At 39.1% G+C, this 27,974-nt stretch overlaps 1 protein-coding gene across 4 annotated transcripts; it reads left to right on the top strand.

The window, feature by feature from the left end:
- The first annotated feature begins 424 nt into the window (after window positions 1–424).
- On the top strand, window positions 425–27,974 carry phf24 (PHD finger protein 24). Of its 4 annotated transcripts, none has more exons than XM_005729186.1 (9): window positions 425–989; window positions 9,876–10,297; window positions 13,065–13,250; window positions 18,173–18,251; window positions 18,663–18,865; window positions 19,830–19,996; window positions 23,305–23,337; window positions 24,572–24,649; window positions 26,621–27,974. In XM_005729186.1, exons 2-9 carry the CDS (start codon window positions 9,878–9,880, stop codon window positions 26,715–26,717), a joined length of 1,263 nt encoding a protein of 420 aa, XP_005729243.1. In that variant the 5' UTR covers window positions 425–989; window positions 9,876–9,877; the 3' UTR covers window positions 26,718–27,974. The 4 variants fall into 4 exon arrangements, with proteins under 4 accessions (XP_005729243.1, XP_005729241.1, XP_005729244.1 ...); XM_005729184.1 differs by lacking the exon at window positions 425–989 and adding an exon at window positions 6,191–6,242; XM_005729185.1 differs by lacking the exon at window positions 425–989 and adding an exon at window positions 6,215–6,237.

Below are 27,974 nucleotides of genomic sequence, written 5' to 3'. Positions count from 1 at the left end.
ACTGAGAAACTGATGCTAAATATCTTCTAATGGATCTTTCCTGCTAGTGAAGAAGAGGTTATAAGCTCTGTTGCCATTTCCAAATAAAAGAATGGCGAGGAAAACATAAAAACAAAAACATTTCCTGGACATGATCATTATAACAGTGAGGATTGCTAACCAGATTTTTTTTAAAAGTGGTAAAATCTCACAGTCTATGGTTTTAATCTACATTATGCATTTTACAAACCTGCTTGCATCAGCTGTCTTCATGTCACGCATCATGCTAAATGTGTCTCAGATGGGACTGACACCTCCAAGCTGCACTCTGATTCTTAAAATAAGCATCCATTACGTTTTACATTTCTGTTGGAAATAATTGGCTGCTGAGGAAGCCTCTTTCCCAACGTCATTTTTTGGAGGGGGGAACTGCAGTGTCCTGACGGTTCTGGCCAATCAACACTATCCAGGTTCAAGACTGGGTAGCCTACAAGTTATTAATCTGAATGATCAGGACTAAGTCGTCGGGGCACCCGGGAAGGGGAGGGGGGCTTCGAGATGGTCATAAATTTCTGATTTAACTCCACTGGCCGTCTGTGAGTCTGCAACGACGTCTCATCCTGCCTAAACTGAACTGCCAGCAGGCTGTGTGTCTCCTCAGATGCCGAGGGAGTAGCTCAGGAAGGAGGGTGGGTGAAAAAAAGAAAAGACAAAAAAAAAAAAAAAAAAAGGAAACAAGATTTCAGCACCGGAGCTGTCCGCGGCTGTCTTGGGGAAGACTCTATTCCTGCTAAAAGGGGGAAGAAGCTGTAAATTTTCTCTGTGTGACTGTGAGGGCAAGGGATAATAAACTGCTGTGCCATTCGTCTCCCTGCGGGGGTACCGACGAACGAGTAAAGGCTCACATACTTCATTCGGGCCAAGTCTTGCCATGCCCGACGGCCACGCTTGAGTCAGGAAGGATAAAGTCGCCAGAAAGTCGCGGTGAACAGCAGCCTTTACCCTTTACGGTGAGTCAACGTTTATAAGAGCCGTTGCTTTTCTGTACCACTTTGTAAAATGTTGCATGGGGGGAAAAAATGCCAGTCTTGATTCAGATTTAGCCGTGACTGAACTCGCTTAAGGTGGATTTGCGGGGAACCCTGAACACAGATGCGTGCATGGGAAGCATATTTAGGTCAGCATTCATATGGGTGTGGATGCGCGCCGCGGTTGGCATCAAACTAGAGAGTTCTCATTGCAAAGCCTGGTAGCTCCGTCTGCTCATTTTATAACAGTGCACCAAAATCAGCAGGAAACGAGGGTGAAAGCAGGGAAGTTCTTGGACTACAGCTGGTGCACGTAAAATATGTTGTTTTTTTTTTTATGATGAGAGATCTGCAACTAATGGCACAATTAAGTCATCTGGAACTCATGCCCCTCTCTGTAGCAGACACTCTTTAACTGTAGTTTGCCGTCTTCAATTGTTTTTCCCAGCACTGCCCCACTCAGGGGAGCATTGCTGTCCATCAGTCTTTGTTTACAACCCATACGTCCGAAAACAAACAAGCCAGTTTCGGTGTTAACCCAGGAGGCAGTGCTGCACCTCGTTCTGTGGCAGATCTCTGCAGCCTGACCTGCTTCACTGCCGCCTGTTCTGTGCTTATTCAGAGCCTTTGAGAGCATCGCTGGCTCAGGCTCTCTGGCTGGCAGAGCCTGAATGCCAACATGATGTCTCCCGTGTAAGGATGCATTGAGATTTAAATTCCACCTCCATTCAGACACCTCTCTGTTTCCTTTTTTTTTTTTTTTTTTTTGGCCGTTCACAAACTGAATTTCAAACCCCTATATGCATTTGCAGAGCCATAAGATGGAGAATGTTTTAGATGGAAGAGAGAACAGACAATGAAAAGCCAGAGGGAGAACTGTTTGGGTTTTTTTTTTTTGGGGGGGGGGGGTGTTAAACACAGAGGGGCAGATTTCTGGATGAAGAACTGGATCAGGATAGGCCAAGAAAAAGCAACAAAAACAACTTTAAGCTCTTTGACTTGATTTAGGTTCCTTTCTATGTCCTGGTGCACGTACATCTGCGTATTTTAGATGAGTGTTAATGATTTCACTCACTAGCTCTTACAGGGATCTGGGTGAACTCGTTAGTGTAATTAGTTCCAGATCTTTGCTTCCCTGGTCTGTGGGTGAGGTCTTCAGCTAAAAGCGGATTCATTCCCACGAAAAGGCATGCTTTGTGGTGCCTCCATTGAAAAACTCTAAGCCCCCCCTCAACTGAAACAAGGAATGAAAAGGAGGGCTGGTTGGGATTCTAATCAGCACATACCAGTGACATCCAACAGCTTTGGGAAGAGAATCCTAGCACAAGAGAAATGGCACATACAGTGTAGCATCCTTGTAATGCTTTTATGATGGAGAATGCACACACACGTAATAAGGAGACATACAAATGTGGCTTGAAATTGTGTCTATTTGTATGATTTTGAGCTTTTAGAAGATGGTTAAATGCATAATGGAGAAAGAACATCAACATTTTTCTTTCTCTTCAGTTTTGCTATTTTCTTTAAAAGAATTGGATACACTAAATGTTCTAAGTTTGCACCATGCCTCAAATGAAACAGTCAAGAAAAAACAACAACTCTTTGGTTGCTCACAAGCTAACAAGATATGTTCACATTGGAGCCGTAATCTCTCTCTGCTTCCAAAGGATCCATCCAAAACAGCTGAAAGCTTTGATATAAATTATCAGATGTGATATTGTCTTAAAAATGCTTTTATATATTAAACTGGGCAAATATAATTTGGTGAGTGCACCCATTATTATGAGTGGATTATATCCTAGCAAGTACCGCCCACCCCCCATCTATAAAAATCATCCTATATTTGTAGCCTTCTTAAGCGATTAGATGTCCTGCCAATGCGAATCAGTGCCCGTAAAAGATTACTCTTTAAAGATGAAGTTGCTTCAACTAAATTGCTGAACATCCCATACTGCCACATAGTACACCGATCTAACCTGAGCTTTCAGCATCTTCTTGGGATTCTTAGAAAATAAAATTAATCAAACCTCCTTGGAAGATATGAATATAACGGTCCAACTTACTTCACCAGTATTAACTTAATGAATAATGAATAAAAAAAGACCAGTTGTGCTTTATCACAACTATTTTTCATCTTTATCTGTAGACTATTTTTCCTCAGTCTAATAAATGGCTGCTCAGTGAGCTCAATAACCTACACATGGTGTCACTTGTATAGCAGAAGACTTAATTCCATTACAGACTTTAATGTTGGCCTGTGCCTACAAGAGAAAATTGATTCTGCTTTAAATAAACATTTCACAAATTCTATAAACACAGTACCATCACGGATAAATGGTGTGGTGTTACTGCTGTCAGTGGATACTCTAGAAGAAGTTAGGATGTTTTGCCTGATGTGGCGTGGGAGTGTTAAATAAATGAATGAAGTGTGGACACTTACAAAAAAAAAACCACTCAGAGGAGTAGAATAAAATCACAAGGATTTCAAGAGCACTTTGGCGCCACCTCCCACTGAAATTATCAATTTTTAATTAAATCAAGATGCTCCTGAGAGAATCATCATTTCAGGACTAGTCATAGTCATTTGCCAACATGCATCGGGAGCGGAAATGCACAGTTGATTTTTCTAGGACTCAAATATACATAAAATAAACAAAACAGGGAAATAAAATTAACATATAGGTAAACTCCCCTAAACCTGGCTTTTGTATGGACAAAGGCAGGATATATCACATAAGACCTAAAAAAGACCAAACTGCTGATGTACTTCACTATCTTCAGAATATTCTCACACAGTACAAGATTTCCTCAGACATATATGTCAAGTTCTGCTCTAAGGAATGGCCCTGTTTTACGTCCCTTTGGTCCAGATCTTTTTTTATCCAGGGGCATTTAAATCATTCAGAAAGGTCCAGGAAGGAGAGCAGAGCAGCCGAGGCAGTGGCTCCTGCAGGAGTCTAGTGATCGTCAAGCCTGAGGGAGTTTTATCCTGCTCGCTTCTGCTTGTATTGGCCATCAGATGTAATATAGAGGGTGAATGTGGGTGACTGCTGAGCCTTAGTGGAATCACTTTTTAATACAGTTGGCACCTGAAGGGGGGTTAAAAAAAAGTCAATAGGTAAAGTAATATAAGCAGTTGAGTGAGTAAAAAGGTTGTAAACAAGTTGGTGGAGCTCATCAACATTTTCTAAGCAGTTTTCTGTTTTCGGGTAACGACAAATGACAGCAAAGCAAATGTGTAGTCAAGTCAATTTGTGGTTAATTTACCTTCATTTTGTCTATTTTCAGCAGTGTCACTACAAAATTATAACTTTCCTTGTAGCCTGAAAAAAAACCCAGTCTGACTCGCATGGATCCTTTCAAAGATGATTTGATGTAGATATTTATAGGCAAGGTGTCAAAGATGAACCCCCCCCCCCCCACACACACACACACCAAAAAAAAGAGATCATCTCTCTCGTGAGTATGACGCAGATGCAGGTGTTGAGCTTCACAAATGTAACCGACAGCCGGGCAGGAAGAGGGCTGATTGGTTTGACAGGCTTGTGGTCCAACGCTTTGGTTTTTTTTTAGACTTGCAAGGTGAGCGAGTGACAGGTTAGTCAGCTCTATCTAATGCACTATGGTATCAAAGCCAAGCGCTGACCCATTTCTGTCAGAATCAACTTGCACATGGAGAAAAAAAAAGTATTTTTAAAATTCATAAGCTAACCTGAAAATGACAAGGTCTTCTGTCTGCACATGCGTTTGCTCATCAGGAGTGGCGTCAGCTCCAGTATTGTTTGGAGAATACAAATGCTGAAAACAAAGAACCTGACCTCTTCTTTCCTTCGGCAATATATAATTTGCATACAAGTGTAGAAAGCTATCATTACTTTCCTAAACCCTGGAATGGGTTGTGGAGTTTATTGATGAAGCTGGTAATGTTGTGATCCCTGTGTTTCTTTCTCTTTTGTTTCAAAGTACAGGTAGACCTTCACTTTGGCCGTTGTAGCATATTGAAATTATGCATGCTTTTTATAGATGGCATTGATTCGATAGAGTGCACAAAAACCTTGGGTCTCATATAAGCATTTAGCTTATTGTTATTATTACAATAATAATAACACTACGCCACTTCTGTTTATGAAGCTTATTCACTTTGCTGGCCATTACACAACAATTTGTTTTCTGTTGATTATGCCATTAAAAGTGGCATGGCCTGTTATCTGCACTGCACAGTAGTTGAGGATCCAGCTGAGGATCCAGCTGTGCTAGCAGCATTTAACCAATGTATCAGTCATGGTATGGTTATTTTAAGCCTTGTCCTCAAGCATGCAAAAGCTATTAAACTTTTTTTTTTCTTCCAGCAGCGTAAGCATGGTCTTTGCAGGCATCTCTAGCATCTAAAAGCTGTCACTGCCTTATGCTGATGCCAGAACCGCTCTGAGCCTGAGTGGAAAGGTCACTTCAGTGGATAATTAAGTCCTCATAATAGTCACTGTGCCTTCCTCTGTTATGATCACCACTTCTCCTCTAATTATATGTGTTCTTTATGAGCAAGTGTCTTCTTCAAAGGCTTTGATGCAGTCAGGCTGTTCAAAACATATCTAAGCTATTGTATTATAGCGTTCTTGTTTGAATATTTCTCTGATATTTCTTTTTTCAATTTTGAGGTAAACTGTAACAATTTAAGGACTGTGAGGGTTATGGTTAGGGTTAACAAAAAACAAAAAAACCCCACAACTATGATAGAAATATTAAAAGGGTTTTCTAAGGTGGAAAAGTAGGTGTATTCAAAAAAGCAAAACTGAAACAGACGTAATGAATAAATCATGACATGCATTATAAATCAAACAGGGCATATTTTCTTCCCACTATCTTAATTATTTTCTGACTTTTGAAGTTTGACTGATACTGCACTGTTCAAGTGCATCATGCTGTTGCATCCGCTCAGTCATGCCAAATGGAGAATGAATATTCAACATCTGCACAGTGCTAGCACACGGACTAAATATAACGGACTAATATATGCTCATATGTATTTTGTTCAAATAACAGATATAAATGTAAGATCGAACTGGTGTTTGATGTGATTGTTAAAATAGTAAGTTTTAAATCCTTTACCACACCCACCATACATCCTGTACCAATCAATCAGTTGGACACACCCAGGAGTCTATATAACTCCACCCTTTGGGCCTGCTAGGCCTTTTACTGCATGTCTACCAGAATGCGAACATAGGACCTCGTAAGTTAAGTAGACTCTGCTTAAACCTTTAATTACCTGATTGCCATGCAATGTAAATGGATAGTTCATCAGTTGAATGTTTATTTATTATATTATACTAAGTCCTTGTATTGTTGCCTTCCATAATGGAAAGACAAACTCCAAAATGGTGGATGCATTAGTCATGTGGTATTGTAATTTGGTTTGATCTTTATTTGTAATTGTCATTATTTTTATGTATAGAAAAAACTCCCAAATCATCCATCCATCCACCTAATCATCCCTTCATTGAGTCTTCCAATTCATCATCAATTGTTTAAATGTGCCACCACATCAGATGTTCTGTCAGCAACAACCACCACCTTTTATTCTTATTTCTTCAGTGATATTTTTCAGTATGTTGACAACAGTATTTATTATAAGTTATTTCACTTTGATGTAATTGTTTCCCTAATCCTTGACAGCAAGCATGGAGTCTAGCACAAGTGCCATATTGGAGAGATAAGCAGTTAAGAAAAATGTCAACTACAACCATTTAAAAAAGAAACTGAACGCAGAACCTTTTTAGTCTAACCCCATCTGTAGTAAAAGACAACCCACTGAGCTTATTGTTATCCCTGCAGTTATGGTGCTGGCTATTCAGTATTCTGTATGCCAGCAGAGTATTTTAATGATTGTGTATTCTCAGCATGCTTCGGTCATTTATTGGGCTTGAGGAGGGCACTGTACCTAGAAAGACGGCTCTTCTAAATGAAGTGCTTGTCCTTGAGGAAGACAATGTGTCCCAAAATCTCCCACTGAACTTGGGAGTCAGTAGGCATAAAACTCACATGTCTAATAAAATGAGGTTTTCCAAGCAGCAGAGAACAGTTTCCTGATTGCCTGCAATTTTTTTTTACTTTTAGTACTCCTGAGCACCAACTCCATTTATTTTAGATTTTCATAAGCATGCTGAGATTCAAAATTATACATGATTTTTGGCATTATCCCAGTAAGCTTATATAGCATATGCTAAATAAACACTACTGTTCTGATGGGCCGCAGTTAATTAATCTCTGCAGGGATGCTATGCCTCAGATGAATTGACCTTTCACCACTACTTAGTGCATGCCATCCAAAACAAAATGGTGTGCTTCTGTTTGTTTGTTTTTCTTTGTACATTTGAAAACTTGATTTAAATGTATTCTAAATTGGTTTTCTATTTTGCTAAATGCATGGAACCATAAAGAGTAAAGCTATGCTGAAATGGGCACAAGCAAAATGAGTGTAGTTTCTGGAGTCTATGAAGCATGGGTCCCATAGCAGTCTGACGACATAAGGCCTGACAGGCTATTAGTTGTAACCTAGGAAGGGAGAGAGGGGAATGACTCCTATTTCACTTTCGATAAATGTGATTAAATTTCACACAAGCACTTAGTGTATGTGGAGCATGGTTGGATGGGATTGTATTTCAGAGCAAAAAACACATGTCCCAGAAGTACCTTGTAATCAACTTGAATCCACAATGCCGCCCCCCCCCCCCAATAATGCAATTCAAGGTTGCTTCTCTTAAGTGTAAATGAGATCTCGGTCTGATTTTGCTGAACACTCTACCACATCTTACGGTTCATGATTTCACTAAATGTGTTTAGGGATTGAACGTATTCAGTATTAAGTTTCCTGGAAATGGTGGAGTTGTAACTTGGTTCAGACTTGATCAAACTTCAGGATGTTGAGGTCAGTCCGAATAGAAATTGAGCTTTGAAGCCTTATTGCTACTACTGAAAAAGCTGAGAACAAAAGCTACTGCAGAGAACTAGAAGGGATGCTCACTTAAAAATGCAACAAAAAAGAAAGTAAAACTGGAGAAGAAATGACAAAGTCTGAAGACAGGCTGAAGAACAGGTTGGTAACAGGTGGTGGATTAACCAAGATTGTGGGAGAGGCACCAAAGCAAGGGCAAAGAAAAATCAACAGACTCCAAATTAATGAACACGAATAACAGAACAGACAAAAACAAACTATACATGGGCAAAGACAGAAATGCAAACCCTCACAAACACGAGTCAAGTGAAGTCTGTTAAAAAAAAAGCTGTCTTTCTCGTTCTACTGCAGGAAAAAAAACACTGCTCTCTTCCAGTTTTCAGAAAAGTCAAAGCTGTTGCACTTTATTTAGGGTTGATCATAGCCTCTGTGTCATGAACTGGGAGACCTTTTTTGTATATTGGGTTTCAGGAAAAAAACTATAGTCTGAATGGGCAAAATCTCATTTAAAACCTGCCGAAGGGGTGAAGTAATTTTTTTCCCCCCGCTTTAGGAGCAATAAAGTTATCTTATCTTATTTTGAGTAATTTTATTTGGTGAAGAGGAGTGCTGTGCGATATCTACAGCTGGCTGAAGGCAGCAAGTTTTGGTTATTTCCTTATATATAAGAAAATTACAAATGAGTGAACCAATTTATTGATTTATGTGCAAACATACATGGAAATGAAGTATATGAGGTAAAATTATATGCAATTCTAATAAGCTTGAAAGTCAAAATATGGTTGGAGCAGCTTTATTCTTCAACACAGCCTGAACTCGCAACCTTAATGTTCAGGAATAGTTTTTCAAGCTTCTTAAAAGGCATTCAAAGCGTTGAATGTTGGTTGGCCCAACATGTTTACAGATGCTTGTAGATATGTTTTTTTTTTTTCTTTCGACCTCTTCTATACATGTTGATGATGATTTGACAAACTTTTAGATTCCTCAATCCATAATACCCATTACCACTGATTATCCACTTCTTGTGTAATTCGGTATACCTCTGCCTTTTAACAGCCACCTTTCCTATGATACCAACCTGCCTGTGCCCAAATGATACTCTGTTTTGTCTCCACTCGTCTGATTTTCTCAAATTTAGGATCAACGCCATATCATGCTGAGGTGCCAAGTTTTTAGCTAATAGCTCTCAGAATTTACCTTTTAGCAAAAACATTATTTTTATATCTGTACATTACAGTTCCTTAATATCAAAGATATGTTCATTTCAAAAGTGTCAGCTTGTATCATTTTTGACTTTTTTTTTAATGAACATAGCTTTGATATGAGGAACTGTAATGTATAGATCTCTTCAGTGATTTGAACTAGGTGGCTTGTGAGTAAAAGCAGTGTAGATACATTTCGTTATGCATTGTCAAACATGTACCATCATTTCAAGGTGCAGAAGGACCGATTTGGATCCTTAAACTTTATGAAATATGAGGTTAAGGCTTTTATTTTTTATTTTCCAGTGAATTGTGGGATCTGCTTTCTTCAGCTTTCTGTTGATCTGAATCATGTAAATAACACTGCACAAGGACTGAACTTTTTCTTACCGAATGATATAGAAATGTGGGAGCCGGAGCAGATGGTCAGGGTTTATTAGTAATAAGGAGAGGAGTTCAGGGAAATTGCTGCTGATTGAATTAGATTGGCGCTAACAGGAAAAACTAAAGACATTCAGTAACGGCAAGATCTGATGTGCAGAGATATTTCCATGGGTTGATTTTTAACAAAATATGAAGTGAAATTTGGTGCCATCTGTGGGCTTGTAGCTGGTGCTATCAATCACTTGTCACTTACAAGTCAGTTTTGGGGGGGGGAATAATTATTTTGTAACAGTTCCTCATTTTATTCCTTCTACTTTCATCTTTCTACAGCAATGGGAGTGCTCATGTCAAAGAAGCAGCAGGTGGAGAAGGTGCAGAAATGCACCGCTGTGGTCTCTGCCTTCCAGGCGGGCCTTAAAGATCGTGCTGTCACAGTGAAACAGGCAGAAGGGCAAGTGGAGGAAGGTGAAGGGCATGCCAAGACCAATCCTGATGAGAAAAATACAGAGGACGCAGTGCAAGAGGAGAATGACAATAGTGCAAGTCCATCAACTTCCCAGCAGGCCTCAGCGCCAACGAGAGACGAGTGTAACGTCAACCAGGAGGCTTGGTCGAGGTTACGGGATGGGAAGGGAGTAGAGCCGGAAGATCTTGACAAGACTCATCAGCTCACACCGCCTGCTTTTGTGCGACCCAAAAGGGAACCTGATGATGACCAGCCTATAGAAGTGGACCTGTATAAGAAAGAGGAGGTATTAAATAACAAAAGTCAGTAGTAGTAGTAGTAGCAGCTAGTCTTTGTCATATATTAAAAAGTAAATAAATAAATGCATAAAAAATCAAATAAGATGGTTCACAGTTGTGGGATTAAACAGATGACTACAAGATGTTAAATAATCTCTATGGCAACAGCAGGTTATTATATCTGGTGACCTGTTTTCTTCCCTCACATTAGGCATCATGATTGAACAGCACAGGCAATCCATAAAGAGATTCCTTAGCTTTATCTAAACATCCTTGTTGAAGGTGAGAAAGTATGAGTTTGAAGTTGTTTGCTGTTGGGCCTTTAATAGCTACACAGGCTGTGATGTATTGTGTGTGAGGGCTCTTCACAGTGAGCATCCTGTAGGCGGGCTGCTTTGGCTGGCTCTGAGAGGTGGCCATATTCAGGGTGACGCTGACTAACAGAGCATGTAGTTCACAAGAGCAATGGTCCCATCAGGTTTTCTGTTTAGAATAAATAAACATGGCTTCAACTTACTGTACTTACAATCCCGCACTAAACATTTATCTTGCAATAGTAATAGACGTGTCTATTGGAATGTTAGAAGACTGATACATGAGGGTCATAAATACTCGGACACTGACTCATTATGTAACACTCTTTTTAACTTTATTTTAAGAGTAGAACATCAATTTAGTAAGGAAAACTTTGCATATACATATACTGAAATCTAAAGGGACAATTCAGTGTCAAGCAGCCGCATGGCCAGGTGAGGCCAGTTCTTGTTGTTCCATGGAAAATTAAGCAGATGAAAATTTAGGAATTTATTCCAAGTGTTGAACTTGCATTTGGTTTTTATTTTTTTCAGTATACCAGTAAAAATAAAAACTTTACCTAATTCAGCTGGCACGCTCTTAAATAGGAGTGCACTGACAAGCTCTGCAATATCAAAAGGCTTAGAGAACCATAGATGTTGACTCGAGTGGGGAAAATCTCAAATTCTTTCTCAGGTTAAGAGAGACTTCACAACATTTAGCAGTTTCAAGCACTTAGTCAGTCTACTCTTTCATGAATGTAGGTACAGGGCTTACAAGATTAGACAAATAAAACGAAGGTTAATTTGTACAAGAATGACGGGTAGAGAAGTATGGAAAAGAAAAGGAAAAGCTCCAAACATGGCTTAGGCAAAGCCATGGCATAGAGCAGGGGTGCCCAACTCCAGGGTCTGTGTCCTACAGGTTTTAGATGTGTCCTTGATCCAACACAGCTGATTTACGTTTTTAAGGTCTTTTTAGGTCTATAAATACTTGAAGAATTACATTTTGTAATGTTGCCATTTTATACTACTACAGTGGATTTTAAAATCGGACAGTCAAATTTTTATGGTGGCCCTGAGAGGCCAAACGGACTGCAACTTAAAAAAACACCAGAAATAAGAAAAATGCTGCAAAAGCACACAAAACACAACAAAAATAGGAAAAACGACAATGGAAAAAAGGAAAAAACAGATTTCCAAAAGCAAAAGTGAAGTGTTTCTGGGGAGACAATAACCCGACGGACCAGTTGCAGGAACCCAAAACACGGTAGGTGTGTTTTATCATGATTCATACTGATGACGGATTTTAGGCTAATAGTTAGGCTAACACACTTCTTATCTTTCCTCACAAAACCGATAAATCCTCCACTTCTTTTAAGTGTCTCCCAGCACAATTCTTATATTTTGGTTCCTGCAACTGGTCCGTCAGGTTATTGTCTCCCCAGAAACACTTCACTTGTGCTTTTGGAAATCTTTTTTTTTTCTTTCTTCCTATTTCTGTTGTTTTGTGTGCTTTTGCAGCATTTTTCTTATTGCTGGTGTTTTCTTACGTGACAGTCCGTTTGGCCTCTCAGGGCCACCATAAAAATTTGATTCTCTGATTTTAAAATCCACTGTAGTAGTATAAAATGGCAACATTACAAAATTTAATTCTTCAAGTATTTATAGACCTAAAAAGACCTTAAAAACTCATGTTAGACAAAGTCAGTTGTGTGCCAATTTTTGCCAGGCTACTGCTTCTACTAGATGAGGGTCTTTTTAATTAGTGCCAACTGCAAATGTGTTTATCTCCCAGACAAGTGGTATGTTTTCTTTTTGGTTGAAGTACCATATTGTGCATGTTTGCAGTGTTACTTCATTCTTAGAAGTTATTATTTTATAGAGAGGCTTGCTGAACAGTCATCAGGTCAGATAAGGTTCACCATATAAGAGGGAAACTCTTACTGAGGAATATGACAAGAGGGATTTGTCTACGGCCCTGGCAGCATTTTTATAGATGTGTAAAAGTACCAAGAAAACTTGCAATGTCTTTGTGTTTAAAGCAGCCAAGCATTCAGCAGTCATTTTCCCTGGCTTGACAGCAGAGTGCAGCCTGGCTGACTTTACAAGGAGGTTGAATAAAAACCGACACTGAACACATTAGACAGCATCATAGGTAGTGATGTCCTTATTTGAGCCTGAGATGGACAGTTAAGTGCTGTACGTGACACAAACTACATTATATAATACCACTTCCACCACACTCCTACCACTGATGGACTGATGCTTAATTTCTTCTCGGTAACCTGTTACATAGAGGTTTGGTTAATGGGAGATGAAGAAAGGACGTCAGGAAGTTTAGAAACTACATGTTAACACAATTGCAGTTATCAGTTGTTGTTTTTTTTCTAAATGAGGGGGGGGACACTACATTTCTGTGAAGCAAGCAGAACTAAAAAAACAACAACTCTGTGTCACTGATGCAATCTTTCTCCTGCAGCCACGAAGCGATGAGATGTGTGACGTGTGCGAGGTGTGGACTGCTGACGACCTGTACCCTTGCAGGATCTGCACTCGGGTATTTCACGATGGCTGCCTGAGAGAGCTGGGCTACCTGCGTGCTGAAGCTTTGCAGGAGATGAGAGATACAGCCCACACGGTTACTGGCTGGAGCTGCTACTATTGTGTAAGTCGGGGCTCGTTGCTAAAAACATTCAGTGCTTACAAATGCAGCTATTTTTGTCATGTTTGCAACATAATCACAAACTTAACTAGTTTAGTATTAAATATATATATTTATATATATATGTAATAAACACTAAAGGCCAACCACAGTTCTTATTTGCCAGTCATTCAGAAAAATCTGAACTGCTATCCATTCATCTACTTAGCTGCTTGTCTAGTTTGGGATTGAGGAGGACCTGAAGCCTATCGCAGTTGTCATGGGATGAGAAGGTAGAGCCTGAACAAGCTGCCTATTGGAGAGTCATTCATGCTCACATTCACACTTGCAACCAATTTAGAATCACCAAGTAACCCAACATCTCTGATGCCCTTGCACAGTCCAAGCTCCAAAACGGAGATTGGACATATATTGGTAAAGTGGAACATTAATTTGTTAAATTTGATAATGGCATAATTTAGTAACATAAGGAGCAAGTTATAGAAATATTTGCAAACTCAATCATTGAAATGTCACACTACCGGTGTGAGAACACATCGACTGGTTTTCACTGTAGCTGCTTGAGGTATCATTCTGACAGCAAATATGACTTGTCACGTCTGGAAAAGCTCAGGTGGAACTAATACAGTTAATGATGCCTCTGTTTCCTTTAAGTGTCACAGACTGTGACTTAGTGTATTAATTAAGTACAGCTGAGTAAATTTGCCAGTTGTCATTAAAGCTGTTGACAACAACTGTTGCTGCCTTCAGCTTTCAATTCCTGCTTGTTAATTCATGTCAGATATACAAGTTATGGTTGAAATGGTGGCTTTTGCCATGTTAAAATCAGTCTTGTGGTAGGTTGTGGTTTTCTACATGTGGTTAGATTGCATATGGAATAGTCCACAATACGCCTTTTGTGTAAAGGCATGTGGAGATCATAGGCTAAAATCGGCAATATCATTTAGATCATTACACAGAAGATGATGGAGATGGATTTGATCCCACTTTGTGGCGGGCAATAGTTAGAAGCACTTATCATATTCACAAATTGCAAGTCTCCATAATTTTATGTCTAGATTATTACAGTTAGATTTCATATAGACTGAGGCAATGTTTTGGCAGATTTTTCTGTAATTCAAACAATAAAACAAACGCCAGTTTCTCATCAGAAATTCGGTGCCAGTGCCAAAACCCACGACTCCCCGATGACCCCGTGAGAGGCATAATGCAATCTGTTTTAATTCAAGCGTAAACAACTAAAGAGCGCTTTTGCCAGGGGACCTTTCATAGCAGAGTAAGGGCGCCATAGCCCCGAGAAGCAAAATCACATGCCAAAGTTGTGCAAGAGGGATGTTTTCACACAATCTGCGAGAGGACGCTGAAAGGTTCGTTCTTTGGCTAGCTTCTTCAGTGTGTGAGGAATGAGGGCGGAAGGAGACAATTCAGTGAGGGGGCGGGAGCAATGTTTTATTTAAATTGTAAATTCTAGTCCTCCTAGCCAAAGAAACCAGTTATTTTGTTAGTGTATCAGTCAGATGTTTCAAATCCCCCTCCCCACACACACCCTTCTATCATATCTGACATTTAATTTCACACAGGCACTACAGGCTGCTGCTGGCAGATGGACTGAGTTCCCTTGAAAGTGGATTTACAGTCTTCAAAGTAGGCGATTGCAATAGTGGCTTAGTTTCAGTCGCTCAGAAGGATTGGTCTGTGGATATAACTGACCCGTCTTTATAGCACTTTGATGCTTGCAACTAGGCCTGTATGGTCCATAACTTCCACATGGGGTCACCTACAGGAGTTGTGTTCATTTATGCATGTGGAACAAAAGCAGTAACTTTATTCATAATTTATTATGAATTCACCCTTTTGCAAGTTACATGTAATAGGGAAAGGCTCTATAGAGCAATTCTGATTCTAGAGCAATGTCTTTTGACTCCTGTTCTTGATGAGATGCCAGTATAAGGGATCATTTATCCAAGACATGGCAAACTGCAGTTTGTTTATTGTATTTGCCGTATTGTATTTTCCCACCTCTTCTCTCCTCGCACCTCTTGATTTCTTCAAGTAGCTAGGTATGTGGTAATGATTCTCGTACTCTTACTACCTCATAAAGTGACTGCATTACAAGTAAACCTTTCAGATCACACGGTGATCGGAGTCATTAGTAACAGAAATACTGTTTATGAACAGTATTCCTGTTCATATTTATAACTTCTTGGGTAAAGGGCTTGCTGATTATTTAAAGTTGTCTTCAATAACACATCACCAGCGCTATCATTGTATTTTTTGAACAGGACAGTCTCAGATAGCTATTTATGCAATCTGCCAGCATAAGATTAGAAAGTGTTATTTTTATACCTTGTTCCCTGCAGGCCTTTTGTCTCCTAGAGAGCTTTTTTTTTTTTTTCTCAGATGCTGCCAGTAGATGTTGCATGAACCCTTAAATCTATTTTAAATTTCCTCTGCACATTATATTGGATGACAAATAAGACATCTGTAGCTGATGGGCAGTTTTATTGCTCAGCAGACAGCTGGTGTTACTAAAGGTAATGCTTTAGTAAAGCACAATTTGTTTTGCCTCCCACATTGATTTTTAATTGACTCCTTGAATGACAGACACATGCAAATAAATAGATATGAACATGTATGAAGTTAATTGCAAGCTTATTAAGGTGCAGCAACCCCAGAGCACATATATCAATAAGCTATATCAATACAATAAGTGAAGCATCTCTTTGGCTTTTTCTTATATGCAGAAGTTGGTGAATGAAATTAAATTTGGAGAAACTGACACCAACCTCAAAATTATGATTGTTTCTGATGCCTAACATCAGGCAAAATCTTACAGCAGGAGCTTGCCTAGAACAGTACACACATTAATATCTTCCTTTCCCCACAAAGTTTAATAAAATTTGGATTAGCAGTTTTTGCTAAACTCCAAAAACAAACATGGCATTTAACTTCACACAGTCTTTGTGCTGGATTGAAGTGGAGGCATTTGGTGGAGACGATTTGCACAGAGTGCAATTTGCATTTCAGACCCAATATCTGATTTTCTGTGCTTTAGCGGAGACGGATGACTAATGAAACTGATTTTTATACAATATTGATTCAGAATTGGCTGTCATTTGTTGAAATATATCTGCACAGACAACTGAATAGCACATACCATAGGACACAAATCCACACTGGAAGAAAAGTACAAAGCATTGTGAAGGAACACAAAGGTTTTTTACAATGTGACACCAGCGGAGCTTTACTGCACTGTCTGGCTGTAGCTCACTCAGGTTAGACACTTTGTAGTAATAAGCCTGTTAAAATTGTATAGCCAGTGCCACAAGTTTAAGCAGGACGGAGTGTCCCAGACTGGAATGACCAACAAGACCAGATGTGCATAGTTTGAATGAATCGGTCCAATGAATGGAGGATCTTTTTTAAATTAGTGACTAATTTTGTCAGTGGGATTAACTGTTTAAGTGGAACCGCCCACTTTCAGCTCTTAGATATTTATAGAGCCACAATTTCTATAGTAAATATGAAATTACATTTATTGCAGTCCATACTTCCCTTCATCCCTGTGCTTAACTGTTTATCCACTTCAAGCTCATGAGGGTGTTTGAGCCTGCTCAAGCACCCCAGTGAGTGGAAAGTATGATACATACATTTGATCTTGAAATACAGACAGTAAGGTGGTAAGATGATAGTTACTTTGATCTTGATTATAAATTGAAAAGGAAGAGAAAAATTAAGATGTTGTGCCCATGTTGACCAACCACCAGTGTCCTTTGTGGCAGGGATGTCACTGTCAGCAGGTGGGATGGGGAGGCTAGGGTTTTTTTGTTTGTTTATTTTGTTTTTTTACAGCCCAATTCACTCACATTATTTTTATATTAGAATGCATTGTTCTTACACTAACCATCCGATCTGTTTATATTTGGGGAAATGCAGATACTGGCAGGAGTGTTAGTCAGACTGATACTGACACTGAAACACTCAACACACTTGCTATACAGTAACTCATACTTTAATCACACTTGGCTGACATATGTGCTTTATTCATTTGGCCTTATTACATATACCATTTGCTTCAATTTGCCAAGCTTAAGGGTATTTTTTTCATCTGTTTTTCTAAGTGTGGGCGGTTGTGAATTTCATTTGGAATTCATAATGTGCCTTTTATGAAGCCCTGACAGATTGTAAGGGTGATCAAGGACCATGTAAACACACTAGAATTGGCTTATGTCAATAATCCCAAGGAGACTAAAGTTTGATCACATCACTTATGTGATAAATAATGTAGAAATTTAGATAGCAGCATCTTTTTTGCTGATATTCGAACAAGTTGGGGAATAAAATGACTATCTCACATCTTTGGTTACATTTGTCTTTCCAGCTCTGGTTTTCTCTGGCCTGTGTGTATCTGGAAATCTGTTAATTTAAACAAAAAGTGCATAACTGTCTTTTCTCCTATTAAAGCCAAATTGCTTTTTGTTGACACATGGATTTAAGTGCTAACATCGTTATATGTAAATTTATGAAATAAGTCATTGTGAACCTAACATCTGGAAAACCTCCTTTTATTTCTTTTAATTATGATGCCATTATGGAGAGTGACATAAAAGGCACATTACATGAATTACCCAGGAAACACTGAAATGGGTTCATTAGTCAAAGCTACATGCATGTAGCTAATTGTAAGGACTAGTTTAAGCATACTATGTTCATCCATCAAGCAATGTGCCACTTGCGATAAAAGAAATGGTCTGAGCATCATGTTACAAAGCGTAATACTCTGGCCTCATCTCACCTCCTGTAAAGACTTTCCCAGGACCAGTTTAAGTATATTCTCTTATCAAGAGTGCCAGCATGCCAATTGACTGTAAAAGAGACTGCATTAAGAGTAATACTCTGCTCTTCCCACACATCTCTTCCTGCAGGACAATCTCAATCTACTTCTCACAGAAGAAGAGATGTACAGCCTCATGGAGACCTTCAAGCAGTGCAAGATCATCCCTGGTGAGCTACTGAATACAGGTTAAAGATATTTGGTTTTGGTAGATGGTAGTAACGCTGGCCATGCAAGAACTTTAATACTTAACCTTTTATTGATATACTGTACGGGACAGCACTGTTGGTTGGTGCAAAGTTTGCAGATCTGATTATATAAAAAAAAAAATTAACATCCTCAACGAAAACCTATTATATTCTCAAGATGATATGACACAAATCACCATAAGACCCAAATTGGTACTGCCATTGCAGTATTGCTTTGCCACTGGTTGTACATGTCCGGACTTTGCTGGATGGCAGTCAGTGGGAGGATGCTTTTCATTTTGTTGAAAATCACTCACCATAAGATGATGTATCTTGAAGACTGCCAGGTGACTAATTAGGACCTGCGTGATGAATTGTTCCCTGCTGCTATAGAGTCGTGCCTGGTGTCAGATGAGCTGCTTCAGTACCGCCACTTTGTATCCAAGCAGCAGTTTGAAAAGGACCTGACTGATGAGCAGGAAGAGGAAGTCTTGGCCCAGTTTGCTGCGCTGGATCCTGAGAAGAAGGGACACATCGAGTGGTCGGACTTTCTCTATTTTGAGTCTCTGGCAGTGTTAAGGAAGTTTCGCACAGAGGTATAGTTGTGGATTAAGGAAACAAGATAATTGGGATAAATCAGCACCGCATTTTTAAACTCGACCTGAACTGTCTTCTTCCACTACCATGACTCTTGTTTGGGTTTACACTCAGCCATGGCCTGCATAGCCCTGATGAGTTTTGTTGTAGAACACTTTAATTATACCTCCAAAAACCTTCAAAATACTCTATTCCTTGTGATATAGAAAAAATGCATATATAAATGTAATTAAATTTTACAGACTAAGGGAGTGTTTAAACAATAATCGTTGTAGCTGTTGATGAAATGATCTCATTTTTCAGTCTGAATCTAAAAACTAACTGAAAGGCAAAAAATGCCCAAAAATCTGGCTTGCATCCAACAGCTGAACTATTCATTTTGTCCCTTGACAATAAGTGATCTGTTTTTGTTTGTTTTTGGCTTGACTAATTTCTATAAACAGGTATTTGCACGTGAAGTCTGTATGCAATGAACCTTCCTTTTTTTTTTTTTTTTTTTTTTTTAATCACAACCCTGTTTGTGCTGCAATACTGTGTGGAAAGTGGGTATTTTTCCTAAATGCAATCCTGAAGCTAACAGTTATTGTAACTATTTTGCAAGTTTTTAGCTTTTTGTTTTAATTTATTTTTCATGCATAAACAATGTCTGAGGATGGAGCCATGCATGATGAATAGAAATCTATTATCCCATCTGGATATCCCCCCCCAGAGGCTAAGGCTGCAGACTAGCTGATGGTTCCCAGATTGTGGTTTGAGAGGTTAAATTTGAAGTTTGTCTGAGACTTTGGGGTAGTACGGGATGAAGCAATGTTGGCAGAATATGTCAGACAGTCCAAGTGTCACAGGAAATGACCTAGAATGGCTAAGATCAGCCCTAAAGTGTAAATTTTACTGAATTATAGCTGTTTAAATCACTAAAAGGTAAATGCTATTCTTACACTTCTTGGATTTTATTTTTTATAGAACTCACTGGTGCGTCTGTTAACTGCCAAGGAGAGAGACACTGCAAGGTCAGTGTTTCAGGGTCTGGATCTGGATAAAGATGGTGTAATCACACGAGCTGAATGCCGCCAAGCTCAGCAGTCTTGGTTCGAGAAGCTCAAGAAAGACTCTCAGTCCTGCAATGTGAGGTGAGTAGACCACATGCCACTTACAGGGATAATTGGAAGGAATTTAGGGAGTCATTTGTATGCAAACTGCAGATGGCATAAAAGGTCTGGGCACTTAGGGAATAGAAACACGATAACATGAATGTGACACCCACCTCTAGTAATGCCATAAAGTCAGTCTTAAGAAAAAAAAAGTCTGTCTTAAGAATGCTGCTGCAATAATCTTTTATCCAAACACACAAGATGACAGCATTTTGAATTAAACTACACCCACTTATTAGTTCTCTTTAAATGCCATACTCTTTCCCATCTTATAATATATTTCATTATTTATGTTAATGCATGAGATTAACCTTGAGATGTCTAGCTTCAATTTAAATTGTCCTAATTAGTTTTATGATGTAGAATTTTAAATGCAAAGATCAATCTTACAAAATGGCTTTGAAAAAATAATTGAATTATGGATATTTAGTTAAAGCAATGTGCTGGGAGAAGAGCACAATGCTGGCGCTATGCCTTGGATCATGTGAAAATGCAGGGTTAATGGTGGGAGGTTTTAATCAAGCAGCAAGTGAAAGTTTAAGTTATAAAAAGAGCTTGAAATAAAACTAGCCCACAACTGAATACAAAGTCGGTACAATGAAGTATGGAATACAAAGGACTTGCACAGGACACAAGCTTCCCAGCCTGTGACTTATACCACTGTCATTGCCACCCTTCCTACCTCTTCATGTAGACTGTTAGGTCTTGGCATACTGTATTGCCACAGCTGATCCACCAAGGCACAGATGCCAAAGCACAGCTTGTGCGTATCTCTGTGATCCCAGTTGCGTCAGACGGAATGGCAATATTTGACACCCTGGGATGAAAACGTGTTGGTGTAAGGAGTACCTTGTGACGTTGGGCTCACAAAGACTTTAGCTGTCAGCCAACTTAATTTTCTTTTTCCTCACTCTGACAGAACTGCTAAAGCCAATAGCATTAAATGCTGTTCCTCAATATAAATGGTTATGTCATGGTTACAACTTTGAATAAATCATCAATATAATATAATCAGGAGCTTCGGAGAAAACTGATAAATCTTTGGGATGCTGAAATTAATATTGGATACCATTGATTAAGCCTCAGATGGCACTACATTAATAAACAGCCTTGATTCTGTCATGGAAATCACTGGATCACTGGGCTCAGGAATGATGTGACTGATTCAGTGTGCCACAAATGCAGGTTAAAGCTCTGTGATGCAAAGATGCATCTTCTCTGGGATAAAACTCATTTAAAGTTAAAAAGTGTTTATTGGTTAGGTGAATTGAAATATGAAATTATTTTTGGAAAAAATGGACGCCACGTCCTCTCAACAAGAGATAAGGGACCATCTGGCTTGCTGTCAGCACTCAGTTCAAAAGCCTGCATCTCTGATGCATCAGTGAGATTGACATCTTGCACATCAGAAAAGGACCATCAATCCAGAAAGGTATATACGGTACACGTTTAAGAGCAACATGCTCCCATCTAGATAACAACTTTTGCAGAGAAGCCTTGGCATATTTCAGTAAGACAAAGTGCACCTCTTAAGAGTGTGGCTAGTAGTCACTTTTAAGATGTCTGTGAGATCGAATTCAAAATGATCTTTTCCTAAAATCCAAAGGTTTCTCAGTTTAAACATTGTAATCTGTTTTTCTATTTTACAGAACATTCCAACATTTTGGAACTGGGGTTGTATTTACCTGACTGGATATTTATTCATTCATTTATTTATTTATTTAAAATACAAAACTCTGAAGGAGCTAATCCAAACTGCCAAGACATCTACACTATAGGAAAGCTTTTCTCGTTACACAGTAGTGTTCATCATGTACATTTGCATAAAGATAATTAATTATAACAATGGAACTTCTCCATAATTGACTTGCTGTCAATATTTTTTTATTATATGCAAATCAGCAAAGATTATGATAACATCCGAAATGAAGGAGAAATGTCAGTTAATGCAGACATCCAGTACTCTTCCTACTGCAACATTTGCTGATTACATAATTTGCATCTCATCATTCTTTGTTTCCAAGATAATGAGGAGAATATTGATTATCAAATAAGTCACCAAAATGTACAAATATTATTCTTACAGTAAAAACTGACTCTGGTTTGAACAACTATCCCCGTTAAGTGTTTGGGTTAAGATGAGCACTTCTTTGGCCACTGTAGAAAATCTGCATGGAGTGAAACCCCCAAATTTGTGCAGTGTCAAAATATCCAACTGTGGTTTCTTCTGATAACCATTTCCACAATGAGTTAAGCAAACTAAATGTCATTGTTGCCACTGACAATGCATGACAGCACGTGTGGACTGTAACAGGACTGGGGTGTAATATTTCTTTGTCCTGGTGCAGAGAAGCTCTTCAGTTCAATTTCCCTTTAGCTCAGTGAAGACATAACAGAGGACTTCAAAGAAATTATTTTGGCGCTGCTTGCACCACTGCAACACTGAAAAAATGGCAAGAGTCCTTAGAATTAAAATATTTTTCTACATCTTTTTTTATTAAACATAGTACATTTCAATAATATCAAAAAAATATTTAAACTGAAAAATAACCCCATGTACATCAAAGGCGAGGTAATGTTTCCTTTATGTATACTGTTAAATAGAGTATTTTACTGTCACTATGAGTCCTAAGTTTCTAACGCTGACATGGGCACATGGATAAACATGGATAAATTGCCTTTTGCAAGGCTTTATGTGAGACTGCATCAAAATTGAGTCACAATATTAGATATGTCTCACAACATAATGCAATCTAGTGTAACACTACAAAGTGCAAACTGACAAAGCTCTCTGACAAACAGTCATAACCTCAAGACAAGCAGTTTGTTGCTTGACTGAACTACACAGCTGATGTTTGTGTCCCCTTAATGCAGCGAGTAGCTTTATTTATGGTTAAAGTTGTGAGGAACCCCAACTAGTTTCCCCAGTAGATGGAATAATGAAAGGAAAATTGACAGTGTAACCACTGACTGACCCATCAGAGTAATAATGGAAAAAAAAAAAAACTCTGGTGGGGTTACTTCTGTTTGTTTTACAGTGTATGTGCATCAGTCGAATACGTGTTCAGATGATTTTCGCATGTTAAAGATGTAACTGCCACATGCAAACGTGCTTGACTGCAGGTCAGAAATGTACTGAAATGTCCTCAGATTTGTACTGTAATAAATGCACTTTCCATCACTGTCACTGTGTGCCTGCATGTGCTCGTTTACCACTTGATATCTTGTGCTGTCAAATCTAAGCTGTACCATTCCATCCCTCTCACCTATTCGGCATCCCCCCACAGACTCATGGGATTCTGCTCTCCTATGAATTGTGGGTGAGTGTGACTCAGCACTGCATGGCTTGTCTTTTTTCCCCTCACTTCAACATGCTTGAGCACTACTCAGTCAAGTATTCTCGGAGAATCCCTCAGTTTAGATTTAATGTGCAATTTAACCCTTGCTTCATAAGGAGCCTAAGGGAAGGAGAAACTCCAAAGTGTCTCTTTCTGGATGTAAAGCTACCATAGACACGTGAATCTCTCAAGTTTAATGAGACTGAGATGATCAGGTCTCGTTATACAGAGACATGGGTAATATTCAATCTGGCCTTTAGGGGATTAAAAGAAATCCTTTTCTTCTCCTTAGGAGTGCTTCTCCTTAAAATTCTTACTTTTCAGAGCACATGCATGGAAGTTGGGTGAGCACAGTGTCCATTAGGGCAACCCTATGTAGTACAACCATATGCATTTGAGCTGATTAAAAAGCAAATATACTAAATGAAACAGAAAACTCTGCTCCCTTGGATTGCATAAATTCACATGCAATGGTGTAAAAGGTAAAATGAATTTTAGCTTCTGATGATTAAGCGTCAGAATTTATTAAGAGCTTCTAAAAAAATGACTAATACTTGTGGGAGACAGCCTCATGAAATAGGCAGTTGCAATGTTTTAAGAACCATATTTTATATGGCTTGTATAAAATCTTAGATCATTTTTATTTAGTTTTTTTTTAAATCGCATGCGAACATCCTGATTTTGGATGGAAAAGCTGATGCTGTCAAACAAATCTCACTGCCTGGAAAGGACCGCATTAAATGATTTGCTGACTGGAGGAAAAACATCTCTAAAAAAATAAGCTAGTTAAGAAAACATATGGTTTGCATTTCTTCATCATATAAACACATTTCTTACATTTTGGAGACAAAATAAATGGGTAATCATTCATCATCAGCTTGTCAAATTAAGGGATACTGTGTAACCAAGCTCCATACATTCAGACTGCATTATACCTGGTACAGGTCACAAGTCTAACACAGATTGATAATTGGTTAATCATGGAATAAGATCTATATTAATTGTCAATGGAAATTCAGCTTAAAGCCTTAAGACTTAAAGTAATGATGCAAAACTAGGACGTTCCAATTTGCCAGTAAGACCAACATAAGTGCCGCCATGTTCATCATAACATGATGATTTAACTTCTATTTCCTTTTTTTCCTCATAGGCAATGGCAGCTGTCTTATTGTTCATTGACTGCCACTTCATTTTTGACATTTTTTCTTTGGTACAGTATAAGTCATGTTGGCCCCATATGTGAGAGCAGTCCAGCCAGCTCTGGCAGTGAAAGGAGCAAGAATGACGACAGCAGGTTTGTTGCTTTTTTTAAATTTTTTATATTTGTCAGTCTGTGGGTCAAAGTGATCAGTTATTGGAAAGTATATAAACGATTTTAGTAGATGCCAATTTCTGAAGTTCTTACAGGAAACCTTAAAAGCCTGCAGTAATTTTTACCCTAACTCGTGCTTCTCACCAGTCTACACATGTCCATTGTGACCTTGGTGTGGTAAAAATCTTTCTTGGGCAGAAACGTAGGAGTAATTTTGAGTGAAACAAGTCAGCCCAGAAGGCTGCATCATGGACAGTGATGTGACCTGCCTACTTCCTGCTGCAAGCTCTGTTTCCAATGCAAATGACTTCAAATTCACTTTCTAAGCTGTCGCCATGAGGTTAGGGTGAATCCTCTTTGCCATATCATGACTTTTGAGACTTTGAGATTTTTATTTGCAATAATTGCAGCCAATTAGCAAGCTGTTCAGGCAGGCAGTGTTTTAGGATGAATACAAACTAGTGGAAGTTTCTTAGGTAGAGGTCTAACTGGGTTTTATATTAAATACAGCAGTAACTTCATTTGTAAGTTTTTTTTTTTTTTGTTTTTTTTGTTTTTTTTTTCAAAAACCATGATGTGTAAGAATCAGTGTTGGGTAACTTACTTTAAATTAGTAATTTAGTTACATTACTAGTTCTATCAAAAGTAACTCAGTTACTTCAAGTTACTCGTTACTTTCAAAGTAACTAGTAACTAACTAGTAACTAGCTTTTTACATCCAACACGAAAACTGCAGTCGTGGTGCTTTTGATTGTACTCAGAACTTGGAAATTCTGCCTTCTGAATAGGAAGATGTAGGTAACACCAGACCGCAGATGAGCTGCATACAGGGCTGGACTGGGACAGAAAAATCGGCCCGGGCATTTTGACCGCCCCTCCCCCCTTCTTCCCAGCGCAAAGCACAAGGTTTGCATGCGGAGTGAAGCGGAAAAAAGTGTGAGAGACGGGGTGAGAGAAAGAGGCGGGGGAAAAAACAACCAAAAAACCCCCCCGGCTCGTGATAAGGAGCCGACTCGCGTCGCGCCGTTTTGTTCACGACAGACACATCACTGCCAGATAGACTGCAGGTCATAACTTCTTACCTGAAGTTCAGTTCACCTGACGCTCGGACCGGCGGCCACCTCGGGTCTCTGCTCCTCCTGCCTCCCCTTTCCTTCATCCATCTGCTGGCCTCCACCACTTGCTAATGTTACTGAATCTGTGGAAGCTCTGCGATAGCACACGAAGTAACGAATAACGACCCTATCTAAATCCCAATAACGGTTAACGCGTTCCATATTTTGGCATAATAACTAGTTACCGTGCTTGTTACCACAATAATAACGTAGTTACTGTAACACGTTACTTAATAACGCGTTAGTCCCAACACTGGTAAGAATGCATTAAATTAAGATTCCCAGACTAACCTGTGATTATTATTATTTTTTTCCATCATTACATGTATCAAATTGCAATTATTTAAGGACACCTGAGCGTGTGACCATATGCCACAAGGCCCTGAACTGAGGCGGGGGCCTCAGTTCAGTTCCAACCCCGGACCCCTTGGTGTCCCCATGTACTCTTCCAACCTTCCCGTCTGAAAAATCTCCACTGTTCTATCAAATAAAGACAAAAATGTCCCAGGAAAAAATGTCTTAAAAGGACCATTATCAGCTGGGCATATCAGTATTGAGAAAATACTGCTAATGCAGTTCATGGTCATACAAAGTAAAGTACATGCAGTAGGACTGATCAAGAACTATAGCTCTTATGGTCACTATAGTGAGGTGCCAGGATGACTCCTATTGTGGTGTGGTGTGGTGTATTATTTCATGGCATTCATTTGCAGTTACAAAGATGTACAACTGCTGGCTCTTGTATAGAACTAAAAAAAAATGCAACACTATCAGCAAACACAATTAATTTTGTTCAACAATCAAATTTTTTAAACTAAACTTTCTTTCTTTTACACAGGCCAGTGACCTGGGCAGACTTCCTGAGGGAGAGTGGCATCTATATTTTGGCTGCACGGCCTAATAGTTCTGCCATGCACATCAGACTGCCTCTATAGTCCAGGATCCGCTACTGCATTCAGCAGAGGGAGTGAGAGATGGAGGATGTACCCCCTATAGTCTACAGTTGAGTGAGGGAGGATAGACATGCTTATACAGTGACATGAGGATGGCAAGTGAGAGAACTGGATGAAGCAATGAGGTAGCAGATCAAGCCAGTGACAGAATCTCTCCTCCTCTGCATCACCTCAACACCACAACACTGACAATGCACGCTGACTGACACACCACAGACGCAAGTGACAGCAGCTGTCACAGGTCCCCACTCCAAAACCTGACAGCTTCCAACAAATGTGAAAGCTAGAACAAGTAAGACAACCCACTCACAACCTATTCAGCTGGTGATATTTCTTAAACTTTAAATGATCACGCACAGTCAGATGAGCACCTAGGATGATCACATGAGCCAACCTAGACTCTACAGCTCCATAAGACCCCTGGGTGGGCACATTTGGGTGTTGGGCTTCTACTCTTTCACATGTTCTTTCCTTTAGGCCCCAAAATGTCCTAATTATAACACCATGCAACTGAAATGGGATTGTGTTATGCACCATTAAAACTGTTAATCACGCCACACAGAAGCACATGCAAATTAATTTCTGGTAGTGTTTGATTTGTGGGAGGAGATTAACCACGCAGCTACATTAACGGAATATATACCAAACAACATTGAAAGCTATCTGCATACATTATAAGAGAACTGCTATATATACCAGTATAAATTATCATGCATTTAAAAAGATGTATTTATTCCTGTATCCTCTGATGTATCCTGTTTTCTCCATTTCACCCATGAATCTGTGTTCACGAAAATGCTAACTGTGAAAGGGAAAGAAAGCTAACCCTGTAAGTGACATGTATATACTGCCATATAGTGCATTTTGGTATTATTCTCTGAGCTGCACTATAACAAGGTGTAAATGCCACTCGTCGTATTCTAATGTTATTATTTGCACTGTAAGAATGAGATGTAGTTGGACTATTGTGACATAATCACTGTACTGAAAGACTGAGATCTGCTGGAAACGTTTGTCCTTTGCTAATATTCAGAAGCACTCTTTAAAAACTGCTATGGAAAACGAGATGAAATTATATAATGTAACAGATTACACGATAATTTTAAGGCACGCGATCCTGCCCCTGAATCACTAGAAACCTACTGTAATGAATAGGACATTATGTAGTGTTTATGCCATGTAATGGAGGTTTTATGCTGGGTTCTTTTGAAGTAAATAAAGTATGGTAATTAAATCAAA

This window comes from Pundamilia nyererei, unplaced genomic scaffold (genome assembly GCF_000239375.1).
Source record: "Pundamilia nyererei isolate P.nyererei 1_Seehausen unplaced genomic scaffold, PunNye1.0 scaffold00032, whole genome shotgun sequence".
NCBI classification, from domain to species: domain Eukaryota; kingdom Metazoa; phylum Chordata; class Actinopteri; order Cichliformes; family Cichlidae; genus Pundamilia; species Pundamilia nyererei.
Note: the sequence above shows the minus strand (reverse complement) of the source record. Positions and strands in the feature narration are given on the sequence as shown.

Bases quoted from the DNA above. Each gene is read 5' to 3' on its own strand.
- phf24 (XM_005729186.1), top strand. From the start codon at position 9,878: ATGGGAGTGCTCATGTCAAAGAAGCAGCAGGTGGAGAAGGTGCAGAAA. The intron at 18,866-19,829 runs GTATAGTTGTGG...TATTTTTTATAG, and splicing joins TAAGGAAGTTTCGCACAGAG to AACTCACTGGTGCGTCTGTT. The intron at 23,338-24,571 runs GTGAGTGTGACT...TCTTTGGTACAG, and splicing joins TGCTCTCCTATGAATTGTGG to TATAAGTCATGTTGGCCCCA.